This window comes from Penicillium antarcticum (assembly GCF_028974205.1).
Source record: "Penicillium antarcticum strain IBT 31339 chromosome Unknown utg000009l_segment0_segment0, whole genome shotgun sequence".
NCBI lineage: Eukaryota > Fungi > Ascomycota > Eurotiomycetes > Eurotiales > Aspergillaceae > Penicillium > Penicillium antarcticum.
The window spans coordinates 1410449-1430366 of NW_026695307.1; the positions used below are offsets into that span (position 1 = coordinate 1410449).

The 19918-nt window shown below is 49.9% G+C and overlaps 5 protein-coding genes across 5 annotated transcripts; 3 read left to right on the top strand and 2 right to left on the bottom strand.

Moving 5' to 3' along the window:
* Positions 1 to 309: 309 nt before the first annotated feature.
* N7508_008895 (Sec23/Sec24 family protein) lies at positions 310 to 3609 on the top strand (the record flags this gene model as incomplete). Its single annotated transcript, XM_058466958.1, has 6 exons — positions 310 to 1632; positions 1683 to 1780; positions 1834 to 2171; positions 2228 to 2665; positions 2721 to 2912; positions 2972 to 3609. The coding sequence occupies 6 exons, from the start codon at positions 310 to 312 to the stop codon at positions 3607 to 3609; spliced, it is 3027 nt and encodes a 1008-aa protein (XP_058314804.1).
* A 2208-nt stretch (positions 3610 to 5817) lies between these two features.
* N7508_008896 (putative extracellular thaumatin domain protein) lies at positions 5818 to 6348 on the top strand (the record flags this gene model as incomplete). The annotated part of the gene is made up of 1 exon (XM_058466959.1): positions 5818 to 6348. One exon carries the CDS (start codon positions 5818 to 5820, stop codon positions 6346 to 6348), a length of 531 nt encoding a protein of 176 aa, XP_058314805.1.
* A 3324-nt stretch (positions 6349 to 9672) lies between these two features.
* On the top strand, positions 9673 to 11127 carry N7508_008897 (salicylate hydroxylase; the record flags this gene model as incomplete). Its single annotated transcript, XM_058466960.1, has 3 exons — positions 9673 to 9993; positions 10045 to 10975; positions 11030 to 11127. The coding sequence occupies 3 exons, from the start codon at positions 9673 to 9675 to the stop codon at positions 11125 to 11127; spliced, it is 1350 nt and encodes a 449-aa protein (XP_058314806.1).
* A 154-nt stretch (positions 11128 to 11281) lies between these two features.
* N7508_008898 (putative ABC efflux transporter) lies at positions 11282 to 15220 on the bottom strand (the record flags this gene model as incomplete). Its single annotated transcript, XM_058466961.1, has 3 exons — positions 11282 to 11295; positions 11337 to 11903; positions 11986 to 15220. The coding sequence occupies 3 exons, from the start codon at positions 15218 to 15220 to the stop codon at positions 11282 to 11284; spliced, it is 3816 nt and encodes a 1271-aa protein (XP_058314807.1).
* A 1014-nt stretch (positions 15221 to 16234) lies between these two features.
* On the bottom strand, positions 16235 to 17986 carry N7508_008899 (Zn(II)2Cys6 transcription factor; the record flags this gene model as incomplete). The annotated part of the gene is made up of 3 exons (XM_058466962.1): positions 16235 to 17439; positions 17492 to 17580; positions 17628 to 17986. 3 exons carry the CDS (start codon positions 17984 to 17986, stop codon positions 16235 to 16237), a joined length of 1653 nt encoding a protein of 550 aa, XP_058314808.1.
* Positions 17987 to 19918: the final 1932 nt, after the last annotated feature.

A 19918-nucleotide genomic window follows, 5' to 3' on the forward strand; every position in this document is an offset into this window, starting at 1 on the left:
TGGCATCCCGGCAGTGGCGAGCGAATGATGAAATCTCACATGGAATGATGGATTCTAAGAGAGCGCAAGAATACATGTAAGATTGCAAATGTACGTGAAGAGTACGGAGTACATGTTCAATATAGAAAAGGGAAGTATACTTGGCCCACGTGAAGGACCTCGGCGCTACGTAAATCCGGAGTTTAGGTGGTCAATATCAACATTGAGTAGATCCTCCATGAACATTTCTTACTTCCCATAATACGATTCTTGTAATTTTCTTCAATTTCTCCGCTCTTTGATCTCCATTTTGCACCGGCATGATCTACCATGGCTGACCCTTCAATGTATAACGCAATGGGTCAGGGCTCTCGCGACGACCCCTCGAATCCGTACGCCCAACAAGCTCCTCCTCAGGCACACCCAGCTCCGTATTCTCCAGCCGCTCCTCCACAGCCAGGACCTGCCTACGCTCCTCAATCATCGAACCAGTGGCCCGCCTACGGCTCACCCCAACAGCCCGGGTTAACGCCGGGATCAGATGTCGCATACAATGGACAACAAGCACCAATGGGTGTCTCAGGAGACCCGGCTATGGGAGGACTAGCCTCACAGATGGGCGGCTTGGGGATTGCAGCGGATACGAGTGCCAGGACACACAAGAAGAAGCACCGCCATGCCCATCATGACATCGGAGGTGGTGCCGCGGCACCCCCGCAAGGGTTCAACAATGGCATGGACCAAGCCGGCCTCCCGCAGCAACCGTCGCAGTTCTTGAACACGGGTTTGAACACGGGCCTGAACCAAGATCGGCCAGTCTCCCCAGCAGTGGGGTTGGTGTCTGGACAGGCTGCTACGTCCCAGCCTGGCATGCCGAGCGGCGCAGGCTCAGTCCCTACCCAAGGCCGAATTGACCCCGAGCACATCCCCAGTATCCCACGATCGCGCGACTTGCCCGCTCAGTACTACTTCAACCATGTCTATCCGACTATGGACCAACACCTCCCCCCGCCAGCGGCGATCCCATTCGTGGCGCAGGACCAAGGTAATTCCTCCCCGAAATACGCCCGCTTAACGCTGAACAACATCCCCTCGGCCTCCGACTTCCTCTCCTCGACCGGCTTGCCATTGGGCATGATCCTCCAGCCCCTCGCATCTCTGGATCCTGGTGAACAACCGATCCCCGTGCTGGACTTCGGGGATGTTGGCCCCCCGCGATGCAGACGATGCCGAACCTATATCAACCCTTTCATGTCCTTCCGATCTGGCGGCAGCAAGTTCGTTTGTAATATGTGCACGTTCCCGAACGATACACCTCCCGAATACTTTGCGCCGCTGGACCCCTCTGGTGCGCGTGTCGATCGCATGCAGCGGCCGGAATTAATGATGGGAACTGTCGAGTTCACTGTTCCCAAGGAATACTGGAACAAGGAACCCGTTGGTTTGCAGACTCTCTTCTTGATCGATGTCAGCCGGGAGTCGGTTCATCGAGGATTCCTCAAGGGTGTTTGTCAAGGTATTCAGGACGCGCTCTACGGCGATGACAAGGAAACATCTAGGACTGAAGGCGAGGAGCCGACACGCAAATTGCCTGCTGGGGCAAAGGTCGGCATTGTTACGTATGACAGGGAAGTGCACTTCTACAACCTGACCGTATGTATCCCTCCTCTTCAATGCGCCACTATTTATTCACCTATCTATAGGCAACATTGGACCAGGCACAGATGATGGTGATGACCGATTTGGAGGAGCCATTTGTACCCTTGAGCGAGGGTCTCTTTGTGGACCCATATGAGTCGAAGTATGCGATCACCAAGTCGTGCCTATCTACACAACAATGACTGACTTTTCTAGGTCCGTTATCACTTCGCTTCTCAGCAAGATACCCAGTGTTTTCTCTCACATCAAGAACCCCGAGTCTGCTTTGCTACCTACATTGAACTCCGCACTCTCCACACTCCAGGCCACAGGCGGCAAGATTGTCTGTGCCATGGCCAGTCTGCCTACTGGTCCAGGAGCCCTGTCAATGAGAGAAGATCCAAAGATCCACGGAACAGAGGCAGAACGGAAGTTGTTCAGCACAGAGAACCAAGCCTGGAAGAAGACAGCAAGTAAGCTGGCTGAAGCAGGTGTGGGCGTTGACCTGTTTATGGCAGCTCCCGGTGGCACTTATCTGGACGTGGCAACTGTCGGTAAGTGAAATCTCGCGTACCTTCATTGATAGTAGATAGAAGCTGATTATGTACAGGACATGTCTCTGGTCTTACTGGAGGCGAAACCTTCTTCTACCCTAACTTCCATGCTCCTCGAGATCTTTTGAAGCTGCGGAATGAAATTTCCCACGCTGTCACACGTGAGACTGGATACCAGACCTTGATGAAAGTCCGATGCTCTAATGGGCTTCAGGTGTCTGCTTATCATGGAAACTTCGTTCAGCATACACTCGGCGCGGATCTTGAGATCGGTGGCATTGATGCTGATAAGGCCATTGGTGTTCTCTTTAGCTACGATGGAAAGCTTGACCCCAAGCTTGATGCGCACTTCCAGGCTGCCTTGCTGTATACTTCTGCAGACGGCCAACGGCGCGTCCGTTGTGTCAACGTTGTAGCGGCGGTAAATGAGGGTGGCATGGAGACCATGAAGTTTGTCGACCAGGATGCCGTGGTTGCTGTCATCGCTAAGGAGGGTAAGTTCTGCACATTAACCAACTCTGATAATTTCGTTTACTGATGATACCATAGCTGCATCCAAAACTCTGGATAAGACTCTCAAGGACATCCGGGCCAATATCTCGGAGAAGACAGTCGATATCTTCAGCGGATACCGCAAGATCTTCTCGGGTTCCCACCCACCTGGACAATTGGTGTTGCCTGAGAATCTGAAGGAATTCTCCATGTACATGCTGAGCTTGGTCAAGTCAAGAGCATTCAAGGGTAAGCCAAGCCATGTGTCATACAAGATGATTAACATGAACGCCTGCTAACTCTCACAGGCGGCAACGAGTCATCAGACCGACGAGTGCATGACATGCGCATGATACGCTCGTTTGGCTGCACCGAAATGTCCCTGTATCTCTACCCACGCATCATCCCAGTCCACAACATGCAACCAGAAGATGGATTCCCCAACGAGCACGGACAACTCCAAATCCCACCCTCCCTCCGAGCCAGCTTCTCCCGCATCGAAGAAGGCGGCGCCTATCTAATCGACAACGGCCAGGCCGTCCTACTATGGCTGCATGCACAGGTATCGCCTAATCTGTTGGAAGACCTATTCGGCCCAGGCCACGACTCACTCCAAGGCCTCAGCGCCAACACCTCCTCCCTTCCTGTGCTGGAGACGCACCTGAATGCCCAGGTACGCAATCTACTACAATACTTCTCAACAGTGCGCGGGTCCAAATCCGTGACTATCCAACTGGCCCGACAGGGTATGGATGGGGCAGAGTATGAGTTCGCCCGACTCCTATTGGAAGACCGGAACAACGAGGCTCAGAGCTACGTCGACTGGTTGGTTCACATTCACCGCCAGATAAACATGGAACTGGCTGGACACCGCAAAAAGGACGATTCGGGTGAGAGCTCGGGTGCCTTGGCCAGTTTGTCTGCTATGCGCGCTCCGTATTGGTAAAGGAGATAGTGACTGAGATAGGCCAGCTTTCCTATCCACACTCTGCTAGGTACACCTACCCTCCCGGCTAGGCTGCAGGCTTACCTGCAAGACTGGCGACGGGGATTGGTTGGAGGGGTGGTTCGCTCCTCGGAGGGTGAGGGGTCTGATCCTGACCTGCCCAGACCAGGAAGATGAGGATGAGGGGGACGCTTACTTTAGTGGCTTTAGGCTTTAGTGGCTGAGTTGATGGAGGGTGAGCGAGCAATGCAAGGGCAAAAATGAACCCCCCCCCCCCCCCCCCCACCAAAAAAAAAACAAGCAGAAACTGAATCGTTGTGAGACATCGGAGAATTTCATATGCACAGTTCAATATACCAGGTCGTATTTTCGCAGTATGTCACCTTGGTCCACATGGCAATGTCTGTACATGAACAAAGTAGAATGATTAGCCAAGACTGTAGACAGTTTCCACATGGCTACTTTATCCGCCAAGTACTTAGTGGCGGTCTAGATGCCCTGGAAGATCAATGGAAGATCAAAGGAAGAGAATGGGCTTCGGTGAGCTACCAAGTTTTAGTATGGATACCCTTTCCTATTTTCCCCTAGTCGGGCCCACTACCCCATTCAGGTGGACAGGAACTTAGCTGTCTCTGTGTGTAGCCCAGAACTAAAGCGACTTAATCGGAGCGATCGGAGCCCTAATTTTCCAACCGATCCAGGGCTAAGCGTGTGTGGGTATTATAGGCATGCACCAACCTCGACTACACAGAATACATCTACATCTATACAAAAGATTCAAGAATCGGACACCGGAAGAGAAACAGAATAGATTGCCGAGAAATTGATGAGTTTTCACGATAATTGCCACACCATCCAGGCTCGATCGCCAGGTACCAGGGTTCCACGTCAGAGGCGTTCGGTGGAGACCCTTTCCAGGCGACATATCCGTTATTGGCTCAGGGTCCTTGACATTTGTGAGGGGTTTTCACTGTGAGATGTGGAGTCACTGGTTCACCTACTCAGAAGGGTAAAGTTTAGACATCTTGAGGGGGACAGGTACACACCTGCATATAGCGTGATTGGTAATGATTATAGTAGTCGCATGCAGGAACTTGTTCTAGCTCTTCTCATTGACAGGGATTGATCTTGTTAGGGTAAAGTATGGTATCATTCGACCTGGTCGATTTGGTCTTTTTTGCCTGATGGTCTCTTGCCATCGTGATTCTGCGTCATCGTGTCTTCTCTTGATTCTTCGAGATTCGCTCTCCTAACATGGCAAACCAATTATGAGATGGAATTGCGAACCTGCTAGCCTGCGAATTCTTAGAACATTCGATTCTATCCTAATCGATGCAACCTAGAACTAGAAGCCCATTTGGGGGGTGGTGGCCAAGACCAGAGTGTAGAATGGACCAATCTAAGAGAATTGTCAGCGAAGCCATGTTGTCGAGTGCCATTGCCATATGGAATTTCGCTGTTCCGGTGAACTCTTTAAAATTCTTTAAATTCTTTGCGGATGGGACCGGATGGAATGACGTGGATTCGGGCAATTTTCGCTACTGCCACGTCGGTTGGGCAGTGGCTATATACGAACACGCACTGTATCGTATGGCCACGGATGTGAAGTACTGTGCAGTGCACGGTATCACATGCCCTGCAGCCCTAATTTCATAGTTTGATGCAGTTGACGAGTATCATCTCGTATAACACTTCACACCGTACCTTACAGTAGTAATTCATCATAGTTTCCATGCAAGACTGCCCATTCAAGGACATACAGTAGCGAACTGCCTCATATCGAACTGCCGGTCCGGGCTCTGAGCCTGAAGGCGAGAGTCTCTCTCCACTCTGATTGGGTTCCACTTCTTTATTTTCTTTATTTCGTTTCTTCTTTTTCGGTTCTTTTGCCTTTCGCCTGAGACCCACCGGAACGCAGTGATCCATGGTTGAGTTGGGGCTTTGGGGCTTTGGCACGTTGCTGGGTACCTGTCTGGGGCATCGAAGCCGCACCCTCCAAATCTATATAAACCCCCCATTCACCTCGGTCTCTTTCTTTCGATCAACACACATTCACTTCAAGTACAGTAGTACCGACTTTCTTTACTCTATTCCTTCCTTCAACTGAGATTGACTCTCGTTGCATTCTTTTACATCTGTCGATCAGACTACCACTTTTCACTTTCCATCATATCTATACCAGTCTCGACGACTCCACTCTCTATCAAGATGATGTTCACCAAGTCTCTCGGCCTCGCTGCCCTCTTCACCACCATCGCCTCTGCCCTCCCCAACGGCATCGTTCGCCGTGGAGGTGCCTCCGGCGGTAGCGTCCAGATCACCAACAACCTCGACCAGGACATCTATGCCTGGTCCGTCACCGACCAGGTCGGTCCCATGCTGGTGATCTCCGCCAATGGTGGCCAGTACTCGGAGCAGTGGCAGATCAACCCCAACGGCGGTGGTGTCTCCATCAAGCTGGCCTCGGACCCCGAGCAGCACGACGTCCTCCAGTTCGAGTACACCGAAGCCGGGGACACCATCTTCTGGGATCTCTCCTGCATCGACATGGAGGCTGGCAACATGTTCACCAACTTCGGTTTCGCCGTCGAGCCCACTGGCGAGACTTCCTCTTGCCCCTCGGCCATCTGCAAGGCTGGTGACACCGCTTGCTCTGCGGCTTACCTCCAGCCTACTGATGACCACGCTACCCACGGCTGCCCCATCGACACTGGTCTCTCTTTGACCATTGGCCAGTAAAGGATGGAATCCTCTCTTGCTTTTGATGTCGGTGCCGGTTGACCCGTGCATGCATTCTCTCTTTATGCTTTTACTTTTTCAAAGTCGTCGCATCTAGCCCTAGCTGGCAGGTGACCTTTTTTTACATTCTTTTGATATCACCCTAGCTGGTGATGCCCCCTTTTCAGACACGAGATTGGTGATTTTTGTTTTTTTATGCTACGCAACATGTTCGGTTGAATCGGCATGTCTTCTCCCCATTGTGGGTTCTCCCACTGGGGTAGGATGTCTCATCACGAGCTATGATTTCTTACGCTGTTACTTATGGGAATACCCCCAACCTTTTGGATTTACAAGGAGTTAGAGATGTTGGGGGGAGAGAAATAGACTTTGTGAATAGACCGATGATCCTCAGATCTCCGGAAAAATCTACGAACACATGATTTAACATTTAACAAGCACTTGATCATCTACAACATAGAGTAAAATGCATTGACTTAGTATTTCGATGGATAGTCCAGATTCTTTCCGACTTGTCACACAGTTCTCCCAAGCAACCCTTGTTCGCCTTCTACAAGCATTGTTCACGGTACACTCCCCAACAGAAAATTCAGCACAAAGCATGAGTGGTGAACAATGTGGAGTAAACAGGCACACATCTACGTATGCTGAGATCTAGACCAAATGATGGACAGGGACCCTTCAAAAAATGGCCCGACTGTACACGATATGATTCGCTGCCCTGACTCCACTCCTCCGGTCCCCTCTTCGGGTTTTACTGGCTGTCGATCTTCCGGATAGGATATGGAAATGGCAACGCCCCCCCCCCCGTGCCCACTACGGGTTTTTTCCGCCTGTGCGGACAACATGATTTGCGGATAGTGGATGTCTTTTGGGATGCATGGGTTTCTTTGACTGGCTTTATTGCAAGAATGGGCCGCATGAAAGGCGGGTTTCATTTGGGGTTTTGTTTTATTTCGCTTTGTTTATAGTGCTACGTAGTGCTTAGTGATGGTGTGAGGTAACTTCCTGTTCCTGTTACCCTAATCCATTACTCTTGCCTTCGTCATAGTGTCTTACAGCGGGATGAACTCATAGCGACAGGAACAAAACTCTGAAGAAGCCGACTTGCCATTCACATTGGCGAGATAGCGCCACCACAGACTGTTCCTATGAGGCGACATTCAAGGAATGGTTCGCCCACGCCTCCCAATGGTTCTCACCATGGGATTGCGCACCATGGAACCGCGCCAATGTCCAAATTCCTGGGACGAACGGCTTATTAGGGTTTGGGGTCTTGGGGGGTTATGCTTAACCGCTAGATCATGGCATGCCGAGACTGTTAGAACTTGGCAAGTCTTAGCGCTTGGCTCATTTTTGGCTAGAACGTCGAAGAATGTCGACTTGATTTGGGGTGTTGACTGAATGGGGGGTGCTTCCGTCCGAGTGGTGGCCCTGACCGCGGCGGCGTTCCGGGCTCTCTCGGGTAGACCGGCGGACAGGTACGGATGTTGTGAGTCACTCGGCTTCACCGTATGTCAATACATCACAAAATGACGATCTCGTGTGGCATTTGCTTTACCGACACGGATCCTGATGTATACCCAAGGGCGGACAAATTCTAGGCAATGAGAAATTCGAACACTTGTCGGAGTAGAGGTGCAGAAAAGTCAAATTGCTGAATAATAGAAGTGCAGTACAACCTTAGAATTATGGCCATTGAGTGTGACGTTAGTGGGCTTTGAGTACTGTTCTACGAAGCAAAAGGTCGCTTAAGTCGAATCAGAACGTTCAAGGATGATGAAACGATGAACAAACATAGAGGCAAAGCTGTCTTATTCCAACCAAGATTTTCTAACTATAGTCATGCCGTTGAATAGATTCAACAAGGCCTTACTGACTATCTAGTTGCCACGTAGAAATGTAGTTCCTGGTGTTCAATAACACCAGAATATAGTTCACCGGGAATCTCACGATAGTTACAATCGAAACACTAACCTATATTGGACTATAGACGTTCAAGATGTGATGGGATTGGAAGCATACTGGGCTTGTTCATATCGATAGGGTAGCTCGAGGCAGTAAGCTGAACTCTAGCGTGGCTTTCCAAGCTCATCTTGACAGTCTAGAATTATGGGTAGGACCCCTTGATCATAGCTCTATATTGAAAGGTCAGTTGATATGTCTAAAGCTTGATATATGAACGAGTAAAGCTCAAAGTCTAGAGGATCGCTTGAAGCCCATGGAGATTCATGTAAGAGCTCAAGATAGCACGTGGCTTGAAAGTTAGTAGACTTTGCCTTGAATCCTAGAGCCATCTATGTAGAATTTCAAGTCATCAATGCTGATTAGATCTCGCAGGCTTCAGATAATCCAATACAGAGTTCTATATCTTAATCGAACAGGTTGTTAAATGTTGAGGAATTGTCTTATTGTTTACCACTTCAGCACCAATTGGCCCTTGCCGTATTTACTTCTAAGCCCAGGAGATTCATACACAGTGCGTAATATTGATATATAGGTATAATGTAGTAATATCTCTCATTGATTACTGGCAGAATTCATTCGAGCCTAAGACCGTTACAGACTGTCGCACATTCTCTACCTCTATATTCAACCATCCTAGCCTAGTCTTCAATCGAGCTTATACCGTCGAAGTTGAATAGTCTATTCGCCATTTGGTCTTGATAATTTGGAGGATTCAGGATGTTAAGAGTCTTGGCAGTCAGTCGGCCTTCTCCAGTCAGCCTTCTTCGGTGACCAGCGCTCATTTCAAATTACCCGACTAGATCGATTGCAAGAAACGATAATTGCTAGTCAGTACGTCACAAAATTGCTGCCATATCCTACATTCTTCGATTAATTTTCCGACCCGAATGCCGGGGCTCATGAATCTTTATTAGGAATTTACCCGGAGGTCCCCAGTCAGTTGGACATATATCGCGTACGAAGCTATCAGTGACAGGGACCTACGTGTCGAAGATAAGATCAAGTTCCCAATTCCAGACAAAGGCTGCCGAGAGCCCCGTTGATATCACCAACCAAGCTTTATACGGGCTCACCCTTTGCCGTCGTTTCCGGTGATTCAGCGGCGGTGATTATACCACTTCTTTTCCTCAAGTCCAATAGCTTCGCAGCTACGATGAGCCGGTTTATAGATCCGGGCTCTTGAAAATATGCTTTTTAGTTCCACTACTAAATCTAGTTGACGATGTTTCGTCATCGATAGTTGGAAGTTGGCCGTGGATGGCTCTGGGGTATATAACTCTGTGATATGCTCCGTATACGACAGTGAATGTCTCAATATCAAGCAAATCGAATAGCAATCAACAAATAAAACCGAACATGGACACTTTCCAAGCCAGCTTTGATTGGTCTTTCAAGGCCAAACATCCCTTCAAGGTGATTGTTGTAGGAGCTGGCATTGCCGGACTCACCGTGGCACTGGGGCTGAAAAAGGCCGGACACGAAGTCCTGATCTTGGAACGAGTTCATGAGATCGCAGAAGTTGGCGCCGGTATTCAAGTGGCTCCAAATGCTGCACGGATCCTTGGACGGCTCGGTCTGCTAAGTCAAGTTATGGAGAGGGCAAATGTCCGAGAACAGAATTCTCTGCGTCGCTATGCAAACAACGAAGAACTTGGAACTGCTCCTTTGATGCCCCAAGTATAAACACCCTTCCCATACTTGTTGAACCATTGCCTGACAGTCTTGTAGGTTGGCCAGAAATACAATGCCCCATTGGCAGTCGTCCACCGAGGAGATCTCCAACGCATTCTTCTAGAAGGCGTCAAAGCCACAGGCATCGAGTTGCGCACCAGCTCTCGGGTCATCAGAGCGGTAGATGAATTTGAAGCCAGTGTCCAGCTCGAATCAGAGGAATGGATTTCTGGAGATGTAGTCATCGCCGCAGACGGTATCAAATCCGATCTCCGCCACCAGGTCGCATCCCACCACGGACACACTGATACCTGCCAGCCCACCGGCGATGCAGCATACCGCATTATGATCCCCAAGGGAATGATGCAGGGTGATCAGCGCGCGCTAGATCTGCTGAACCACAATGTCGGTATGCGCTGGATGGGACCTGGAGGACACATCATGGCACACCCGACCAAGAACAACACTGTCTACAACATGGTACTGCTACATCCCCAGAAGCTGGGTACTTCAAACGAAGAGAGCTGGACTAGTAAGGGAGACAAGCAAGAGATAATCTCCTTCTATCACGACTGGGGCGATCTGGTCCGGAGTCTTCTGAGTTATGTTCCGGATGGTGAGGTTATGGAGTGGACTTTGAAATCACACCGTCCTTTGCCTTCGTGGCTTGAGAACAGATGCGTACTCATGGGTGATGCTTGTCATCCAATGCTTCCATATGTTGCCCAAGGAGCTGCGCAGGCAATTGAGGATGCGGGTGTGCTTACGTGCGCTCTATCTCTGACTGATTCAGTTCCCAAGGCGTTGGCGGTATATGAATTAGTACGGAAAGAGCGCGCAGAGCGTATACAGAATAGTGCTACGGTAACAAGAAAAGCACTCCATTTGCCTGATGGCGCGGCACAGCGGAAACGTGACGATGCAATCCACGGATCAGGTAAAACCCCTGATCTCTGGGCTGATCCTAGCTGGCAAGACTTTATGTGGGGTGAGTATATCATTTACTTATTGCTTTGAGACTCGCATATGCTGACCATCATAGGGACGGATGTTATGAAGGATATGGTTGATAAGTGGGACGACCTGGTCGCTCACAGTCACGGATATCATCTACATACACTGCAGGCAATCGGATGCTGAGACCTACGGAACAAGTATTAAAGAAGGAGAAGAAAACAAAACTCACAGCGCAGAATAAAAATCACAAAATAGCATTCAGCTACATCTCATCATCTATCAACTATGTACAGATCTCCGCCGAGCCAACAACCCCTTCCACCACCCCCAAGCCCCCCTAGACCTCATCCCCTTGAGAAAAGCATAAGCAACAACCCTATAAACAATCGTACAAACACCCAGCGCCATAACATTCATAGGCCCGTCTTTATCCAAATTATACAGCCTTAAAACCTGCTCACCAGAATCAACAGGACAACCACCACTCACAAGCCTCTGGCTATCCTCACAGGTAAAGACCTGGCCCTCCAATGAAAACGGCGCCAGGTTCGCTATCGCATACTTAATAGGCGACAAATGATTAATGCCCTGCAAGACATCGTTAACATTAAGACTCATGACGCCGCCCAGGATCGTCGATATAGACAGTAACACCGAGGTTATGTTGACTGCGAAGCCGACGTGCGAGAATAGCGTGCAGAACATTATGCCTACGGACTCGCCGCAGTTTATAATGCAGAAGCAGTTGAATATGCTGACTAGGAACATTGTTATGCTGCGGTGCAGGTTGTCTGCGTAGGCGGCTAATGCGCCGAAGATTAGGGACGAGAGGATTTCGAAGGGGATTTCGATCGTTGTATAGGACAGTAGGAAGGTTGAGGCGCTGTAGCAGTTGTCTGCTTCTTCGCGGTAGAAGACGTCTCGTTCGCTTGGGTAGATTGCTATGTTTTGGAGCATGCCTGTTGGATTAGTTAGTTCAGTGATCGGGATGAAATAGTAAGAGTAGAGTCTTTGGTGAGACGGAAGTGGCTTCTAGCTTACCGACAAAATACAACGCCGCGAATTCTTGGATAAATCCCATACGAGACTGTACAGCTTCAAAGTTATTCTTCAGCGGTGCAAAGAATAATGCCATGATAATTGCAATACCAGGTATTTGCATCACCCGCGCCATTATCAGCGGTGGCTGGCGCCAGAAATTGATAAACGAGCGATGAAGCACCAGTGGGAATGTAACGCGGAATGAAAGCATCTGGCGCTTGAGACTGCCCAGTTCTGCAGGCGTGGCGATCTGCGATGCAGTGCGCACAAGGTCGACGGTCGTCTTGTTCCAGCTGGAAATGAGATGCTGCACACGTTCCCTGGTGATGGCTTCGCGGTCTGCCTGTTGGAGATCTATTGTGATAAGGTCTAAGACGAAATCTGCGGGGTTGGTTGTGCGTGGGCAATCATGGCCCAGTGCGGCGAAATGCGCGAGCATGTGTTCGCCGCTCCCTGCGTAAACGGGATATCCGCCTCTGGCTAGGAGGAGGACTTGCGAGAAGTGGGTGAATAGGTCTGAGCGGGATTGGTGGAGGGTTAGTATGAGTGTGCGGCCTTCTGCGGCGAGACTGTGGAGCAGTGCGATGATGGACATTGCTGTGAAAGCATCCAGGCCGGAGGTTGGCTCGTCAAGGAGGAGGACCTTAGGGTCTGTGAGGATTTGGATTGCGATTGAGACACGACGTTTCTCGCCGCCGCTTATGCCTTTGATTATATCGCTGCCGATGAGGTTGTCGGCGCACTCTTTAAGTCCCATTTTGTGTAAGATTTCTTCGGCGCGTCGGTTCTTTTCTTCTCGGGTCATCCATGTTGGAAGGCGGAGACCCGCGGCGAATTTGAGACTCTCACGGACTGTAAGGGAGGGCATGAGGGCGTCGTCGTCTTGCATGACGAAGGATGTCACGGATCGAATGACACCTTCTGATGGGACGGCACCGTTGTAAAGCATGTTGCCATGGATGCAGTATCGGGTCCCTATGGATCCATGTAGCCTGCGTGCTATCGAGTTTAGAAGTGATGTCTTTCCACTTCCAGATGGACCCATGATCACGTTTAATTGGCCCGACTGAAACTCTGTGGTGATGGGCCTGAGGATTTGAAGTTTCTGTGCAGTTCGCCAGGGGAGACGTCTCTTCCGAATCTCCAAGGCGTATTGATCGAGCGAGATGGCAACTTTGCGTGTCTCTCCTGCTGGACGAATTGCGATTTTGGCTTTGTTAGAAGCCTCCCCTTCGGCTGCCCGTGCCTGGGCAACATCAATAGCGAAGCGATTGTATTGCAGCAGTAAAGCAGCGACGAGGTAGTGACCCACGGTAAATGCAACCAGTACCACAATTGGCCGCCAGATCCAGTCGGAGGGCATTCCAAGACTTTGCATGATATACCTGCCAGTGTATTCTTTGCAAGCCGGGTCAGAGGGATCATTTGAATAAGGACAGTCGTAGAACTGGCCTAGCTCAGAGCCATTGGTTCCAATGAACTCATTTGCACACAGTGCGCCAAAGATGTAGAAGGTATATGCACACCACTTAAGCCATCTCACATAGACCGGGATTTGGTTCGACTGAACAAAGTACCCACAAGCAAAGGATTGCAATGTAAAACACAGATTACCCACCAGACTGGCACCAGGGAAACTGCGCGCTATGCTAATAGCTACTGCAGCAAAGGTAACGGCGACATAGTGGGTGAGTAATGTCAGAACGAAGAAGATGAAGAATTGGCTTGCGTCGAGCCGGTATCCAACCATGAAGTAAAAAATCAGAGAGAATATCAACGGCACAGGAAGATCCTCCAGCGGTAATCGAGCTGCACGCCGACTGAGAAGGAAAGCTGGTACGCCGACCACGCCTTCATTGCGCTCACGATCGAAAAGTCGAATGTCGATGGTCAAACGATACGTCTCATATAGCAGAATGAGATACCCATTCAGGCTGCTGGCAGTATAAAGACTACCTTCTCGAGAGCGAATGCCCGCCTGACTCTCATCAAGCTGCAAGAAAATCCACCCATTGATGACTGCCATTCCAATGGCTTCAAGCAGACTCCCGGCAACACCCATCGGGTCACGAATGGTAGTGGTGAAAGTGCGAGAAGTCAAAACACGAAACTGCCGACGAAACGAGACTTTCTTCATCGCCCCAGCTTGAGCATCAACAGAAGCCGACACCCTCTTCTCCTGACCCTCACCCGCCACCGCATCAGCAGCCTGTCTCGCTCTCCACGCATCCCTCAATCCTTCAACTCTCGCAACAGAAGCCCCCTCTAATTCCCCACTCCTCCGATCAACAGCAGCAAGATCAATCAAAAACTCCGCCGGGTTAACAAACTCAGGAATCGAAAACCCCAAATCCTCAAAATACCCAAGAACACCTCCAACCTCACCACCATACAACGCCTCCCCCCTTGCCAACAAAACAACACGATCAAAAAGCCCCCAAATCTCAGACCTGGGAGCATGAATCGAAACAACAACCGTCCTCCCATCCCTCGCCAACCCCTTTAACGTCCTCACAATCTGAAACGCACTCGTAGCATCCAACCCGGTAGTAGGCTCATCACAAAACAGAACAGAAGGATTAGAAAGAAGCTGCACACCAATACTAACACGCCTCTTCTCACCTCCACTGCAGCCCTTATGCGCGGCCGTCCCAATGCGCGTATCAGCGCACTCCTTCAGCCCCAATTCGAGAATGACCTGCTCGACAATGTCCCGGCGCTCAGCTGCTGTTGTTGGACTGGGCAGGCGCAGGTCTGCCGAGTAGCGCAGAGTTTCGCGTACGGTTAGGGTTGGGATTAGGACGTCTTCTTGCATGACGTATGCGCTGCGGATGTGATTTATGTTCTTTGTTTTGTTGAAGGTTGTTTTTCCGGAGACTTGAACTTGTGTCCGTGATAGGTTCATTCGGTTTGCCATTAAGTTTAGCAGAGATGTTTTGCCGGACCCGCTGCTTCCTATTATTGCTGTTAGGGTTCCTGCTGGCATTGAGGCGGTTATGCTGGATAGGACTGTTTTGGTTGGTTTTGGTTGGGCTGACGTTTGGCTGAGCCGTTGGCGCAGGTTCCATATTGGGTTCCATGTCGGCGAGGTGTTGACGGAGAGAGACAGGTTGGTGACTGATATGTCTGTTGGGTTGACGGCGCGGAGAGAGAGGTTGTTGGCTGCATCTCCTGTATCTTGCAGGTGCGGCTGTTTCACGACGCTTAATTCGATCTCGTCTTTTTCCATGTCCATGTCGATGCTTGGGACATCGGATGTACAGTGATGCAGTGATGCAGTGAGATTGAATTATTGACTGCTCCACATTCAGAGTCAAGTGGTTTCTGAGGGATTTGATCCCTGCTCGGGCTAGAACCTCTGGACTTGAGATGGCAGGGCTTAGATGACCACAGGATGACCGAGGGCAAATACGGAACAGCCAATAACCAGCAGCCAGCAGTCAATAGCCAACGAAGAAAGATAATTCTCCTTAACTTCCCCCGGACTCCAGCCGCTCTAGCCTGTGATTGGCGAATCAGCCATAACGTGGGGTCCTTGCATAAGCGAGGAGCTGTCAATCAAATGATCGGACAAGTTGCACTAAGTACGGGGAACAGGGGTGTCAACTTGCCACTGTACAGAGTTAATATGATGCTACTGCAGAGCCAATGGAAACAATATTCAAAGAAAGTAAGGGGGCAGATCCCCCGAGTCTGGACTCATATACATGAATACATACTGTACAAAGCAAAAAGGCTATTTCCTATTCTGCAAAATGCATACCCCAGGAAAACGGATATATACAACCTGAGCCAAAACCTGAATCACATTTGCCCAACGCCTGCGTCACTCGTACTCGTGAGATCATCCAACCTCGACACCTGTCCTATTTGCCAAATACACACCAATCGGGGATTTTTTGTTTTTCGTTGGGGGAGTTGTTTTTGGATATATGCGGAGGGACGCCTTCGACGCACGAGGCGTACTATTTCTCGCAAAACCCGAGCATGATCACATACCCCCAGACCTCCTCAAATGCAGATATAATCACAGTAAGAAAGAAAGTAAAAAGAAAAAGAAAATAAAAATAAACGTCCGGGCAATAATCATTATGCTTCGAAGCAAAAATCGAAACCGCCTTCCGGACGACAGTAGTCGAAAGCTCAGATAGGAGAGAGGAATATGTGAAGAGAAGAAGCGGGGAGAAGAGAAGAGAAGAGAAGAGAAGAGAAGCAGGGTATCAAAGGAGAAGAATAGAAGGCAAGAGAATCAAGTGATCAAGAAATCCATGTTCATATCACGAATAATCTTCTCCCAGTCCCAACTATCCTCGATATTAGTGTCCATGATCTCCCAAACTCGCGAAACAACCTTGAAAGCAGGCTCGATGTTCCGCAGATTGGAATAGGACTTGAGGTTTTCAAAGCCCGTCCTGAGACGCTCACGTTGCTCGGGCACAAATGCCGAGCAACCGAGCAAGAAAAGTGGCATCAGCACAATGCTGTAAGCACCAGCATCCTGTGGAAGCTGATCCAGATAGCCTAGACCATCATCAACTACCTGAGCGATCTTTTCACTTGGTCGCGAGGGTCGGATAGTCCGGTATAGGTACACCCAGGTGGTTTGACGGTACAGCTGGGCCAGGCACCAGTTTGGCGTGTCCGGCTCGTGGGAGGTTTCCCAATTCCGGATAGCCGTATCAATAGAAACAGCCTCACTGAGAGTCTGGTAGTCTACAGCTGGCTCGTATCCCTCATCCATCCGCTGGCGAATGCGGTCGCGTAGCTGGGTAATCTCGGAAATGTAATTGAACAGTCCATCAAAGACGCCCACGAACATGCCGGCCGAGGCTCCTGGGACAAAGTTGGGGATATTCATGTTGCTGTGGAAGAGAGCTGGGCGTCGGTCCAGCGAGGTGAGGGAGTTGGACACATCGTGATATTGGAAGAACTCGACTATGAATTGGCGGAACTTTTCGTTCCGCGGTTGTTGTGATACCAATAGATACCGGGCGGCATCCATGTGCGGGCGGTACTCGCCGTTGGTTTCACCTTCACAGATGGTGTTCAAGCTCAGAGCGATGGTGGATGCTATTATGGGGTCTTCCACCAGCAGTTGCTGCTCGGCGTCAGGGGTCTGTGGGGAGGAATTCGAGGACGCATTGATATTGTCCTTGAGGTCTTGGATCGCGCGATGGAAGTGATAATATTTGCGCTCTTTCAGCTTCGGTTCAGGGTCCAGACCTGACAGGTGCGATCCGGACAGACACATGAGCGAATGCATCAAACCGCGGTGTTGGGTTGCCATCGGGAGCAGAATCTCCTTAAAAGGATTCGAGTCATCATTGATGAGAGTCAGCACGCGGCTGAAGCCGTATACGAAGTGATCCAAGAAGCGTCGGTCGATGTCGGTTTCGATGCCGTCGATGAGGAGGGGTAAGCTACGCGGCATAGCTGCAAGGGACTGGGATACGACTGGAAAGGAGTCAGTTTCAGGGAAGCAGTTGGAATCACAATGTCTCCTTACCGTCGGCCAGCTTCTGTCTCCCACTCTTCCAGATCTCTCTGGGTGGGTAGCCCTCACAGACGACGGCATTCTTCTGGCAGTTGAGACATCTGCGACCACGTTAGTCAAGACCACTTCCAGCAGCAAGGGGACTCACGCAGGTTTTGTCTCGTCGCACTTCTTCTTGCGCCTGCGACAAGTGATGCAGCCAGTCTTGGAGCGACCTTTGGTGACTTTGGCACCTGTTGGCAACGGATGTTTGCGAGGTCGACCACGCTTCCGTGGGACGGCAGCGGGAGCGGCCGAGTCCCCCACCTCGGCTGGTTTGATGCTCAAGATATTTTCATCGATTTCCTCCACCTTGGGTACCTCCATTTCCTGATATACCTCTACTTTGTCATCATTCCATCCGGGAGAATCGGTGGAGGTATCATCAGGGCTGCTGCTGGTCGAGGTGCTGCCCCTCGGATGAGGGTAGTCCGGACCCTCGTTGATATTCGAAAAGAAAGTATGCATTGACAACATAAGCTGAGAAAATGAAGATGGGAGGGGATTCGTCGGATATAAGAGGGGGAAAGTGCTTGGTCCACCTGATCTAGGGACTTTTGGCAAAGAGGGGAGAATATAGTCTAATATAATCGAATAATAGAATAGTATCCTTATGTACTGCGAAAATCATTTTAACTTATGCGGGGGAGCCAAGCATGATCTGACGCCAAAGAGCAATACATTTTACGAGGCTGTGATTGTTCATTTCTTTTTTTTTTTTTTTTTTTTTCTTTTTTTGCTTTTTCACTTTGCCTGATCTGGGGGATATGTTGGAGATGCAGACGGCATGACGCGGGATTCGTAAGAGTAAAAACTGCCCCCTTGATCATTTCTAGACTAAACTTTCCTCTGCCTGTTTTCGAAATTGCTAAACTTTTTATACCGATCATGTGTAGTGACGCATGACGAACCATTCTAAGCTGAGCCCCCCACACTATACAAACTCAGACCGGAATGGGAAGACATTTCCAAGGCCTAAGCGCCCTCACATCCGTCAGATTTGAAATTTTCACAATCTGGGGTAAGTGGGCCAGATCGTCTGAACAGCACGGACATCCGCTGCAGGGAATCGACAAGGTTACAGACAATCAGTACGGTAGTATACGCAATTAACCGAGTGGTCTGTACGTGGACTACTACGAACAATGGACTTGGAGGAAAAGGGGTGGAATGTGGCGAGAGACAAAGTTCTGCCGGAGGACCAACAAGGAAACAGCTGTTTCTAGAGCCCGTTTAGCCATTTTGACCAGCTGAAACGGCCCAAGGTCACGCTAGGCTGATTTTCATCCCCCCTGCTAGTCTAGTTGCCTGGCCCAGGTACGAGCTTTTACGGGTTATCCACTTCAAAGCTGGCTAGATCGACATCTGCAAGTCCATTGGTACTTATTTAGGCCAATCGTGCTCTGCGGACTTTGATCGGATGGCTTACGGGGAATAGACTGTCGTCACTCTAAACAGTAGTTTTATAATTGATATTAATATCCGAAAGATGGGTCTCCAGTGTAAGGTTGTTCCCGTCCCAAGTGGGCCAAAGTATGTTCCCACACGGTCGCTGAGCAAAAAAAAAAAACTGACATTGACAGGGAATGCGGAGAGCGCAAGGGGGAATTGTATATGTATACAGAGCACACACACAGAGAGAGAGTTATACAAAAGTCCCAGAGTGCAGAGTGGGCCACCTGACCATCGCCCAACACAGCAGGTCAACCGAAGCTGTCTTTGACCTCTTCCTTTCTACCCAATCACTCTCTTTCCCTGCACACTTTCTCTGTCCTTCTATGCAGATGTGGGGGGGGGGGGGGGGGGCGTGATTTCCTAATTTAGTTGCATCCCTTCGGGCGTGCTCCGAGATGGCTTGACACAGGCACGCGGACCTGTACATCATTGTTTGTGTTCGCAGGGAAATCCCGCAGGTACATATGCGCCGTATGAGTCCACTATGGAGCTTCATGTATGGAGACCGACACGGAGACTAGTCTATGGAGACCCAAAACTGACTTTTTTGCACCCAATCTCCCTGGCTTATTACCAGCTCGCTCATTGGCCCTTCACAAAACAAATCCAATAAGACCGCTTACAATTGTCAGTTCAACAACATTGACGTCGTCGCTCAATTCGATCTACTGTCGGCCCAGCTCGGTCTTTCCAGCCCCAACGCCCCGGCGCGGAAGAAGCGGAAAACAAGGATAAGGGTCACATGGGGATCATCTAGAGGTTTCAGAATTGGGCCGTGAAAGGCTCGTCTAGGAACTTGCATCGGGGCATTACGAGAAAGAAATGAACGGTGAATGGGATTGTGTCGAGCAAAGTTGCAGAATATGCAGGCTTGACAAAAGGACCTATGCCAAGGCCTCTTACTTGGTTACTGCAAATGCCTGATTCGCGTCTCTTTGCCCAAAT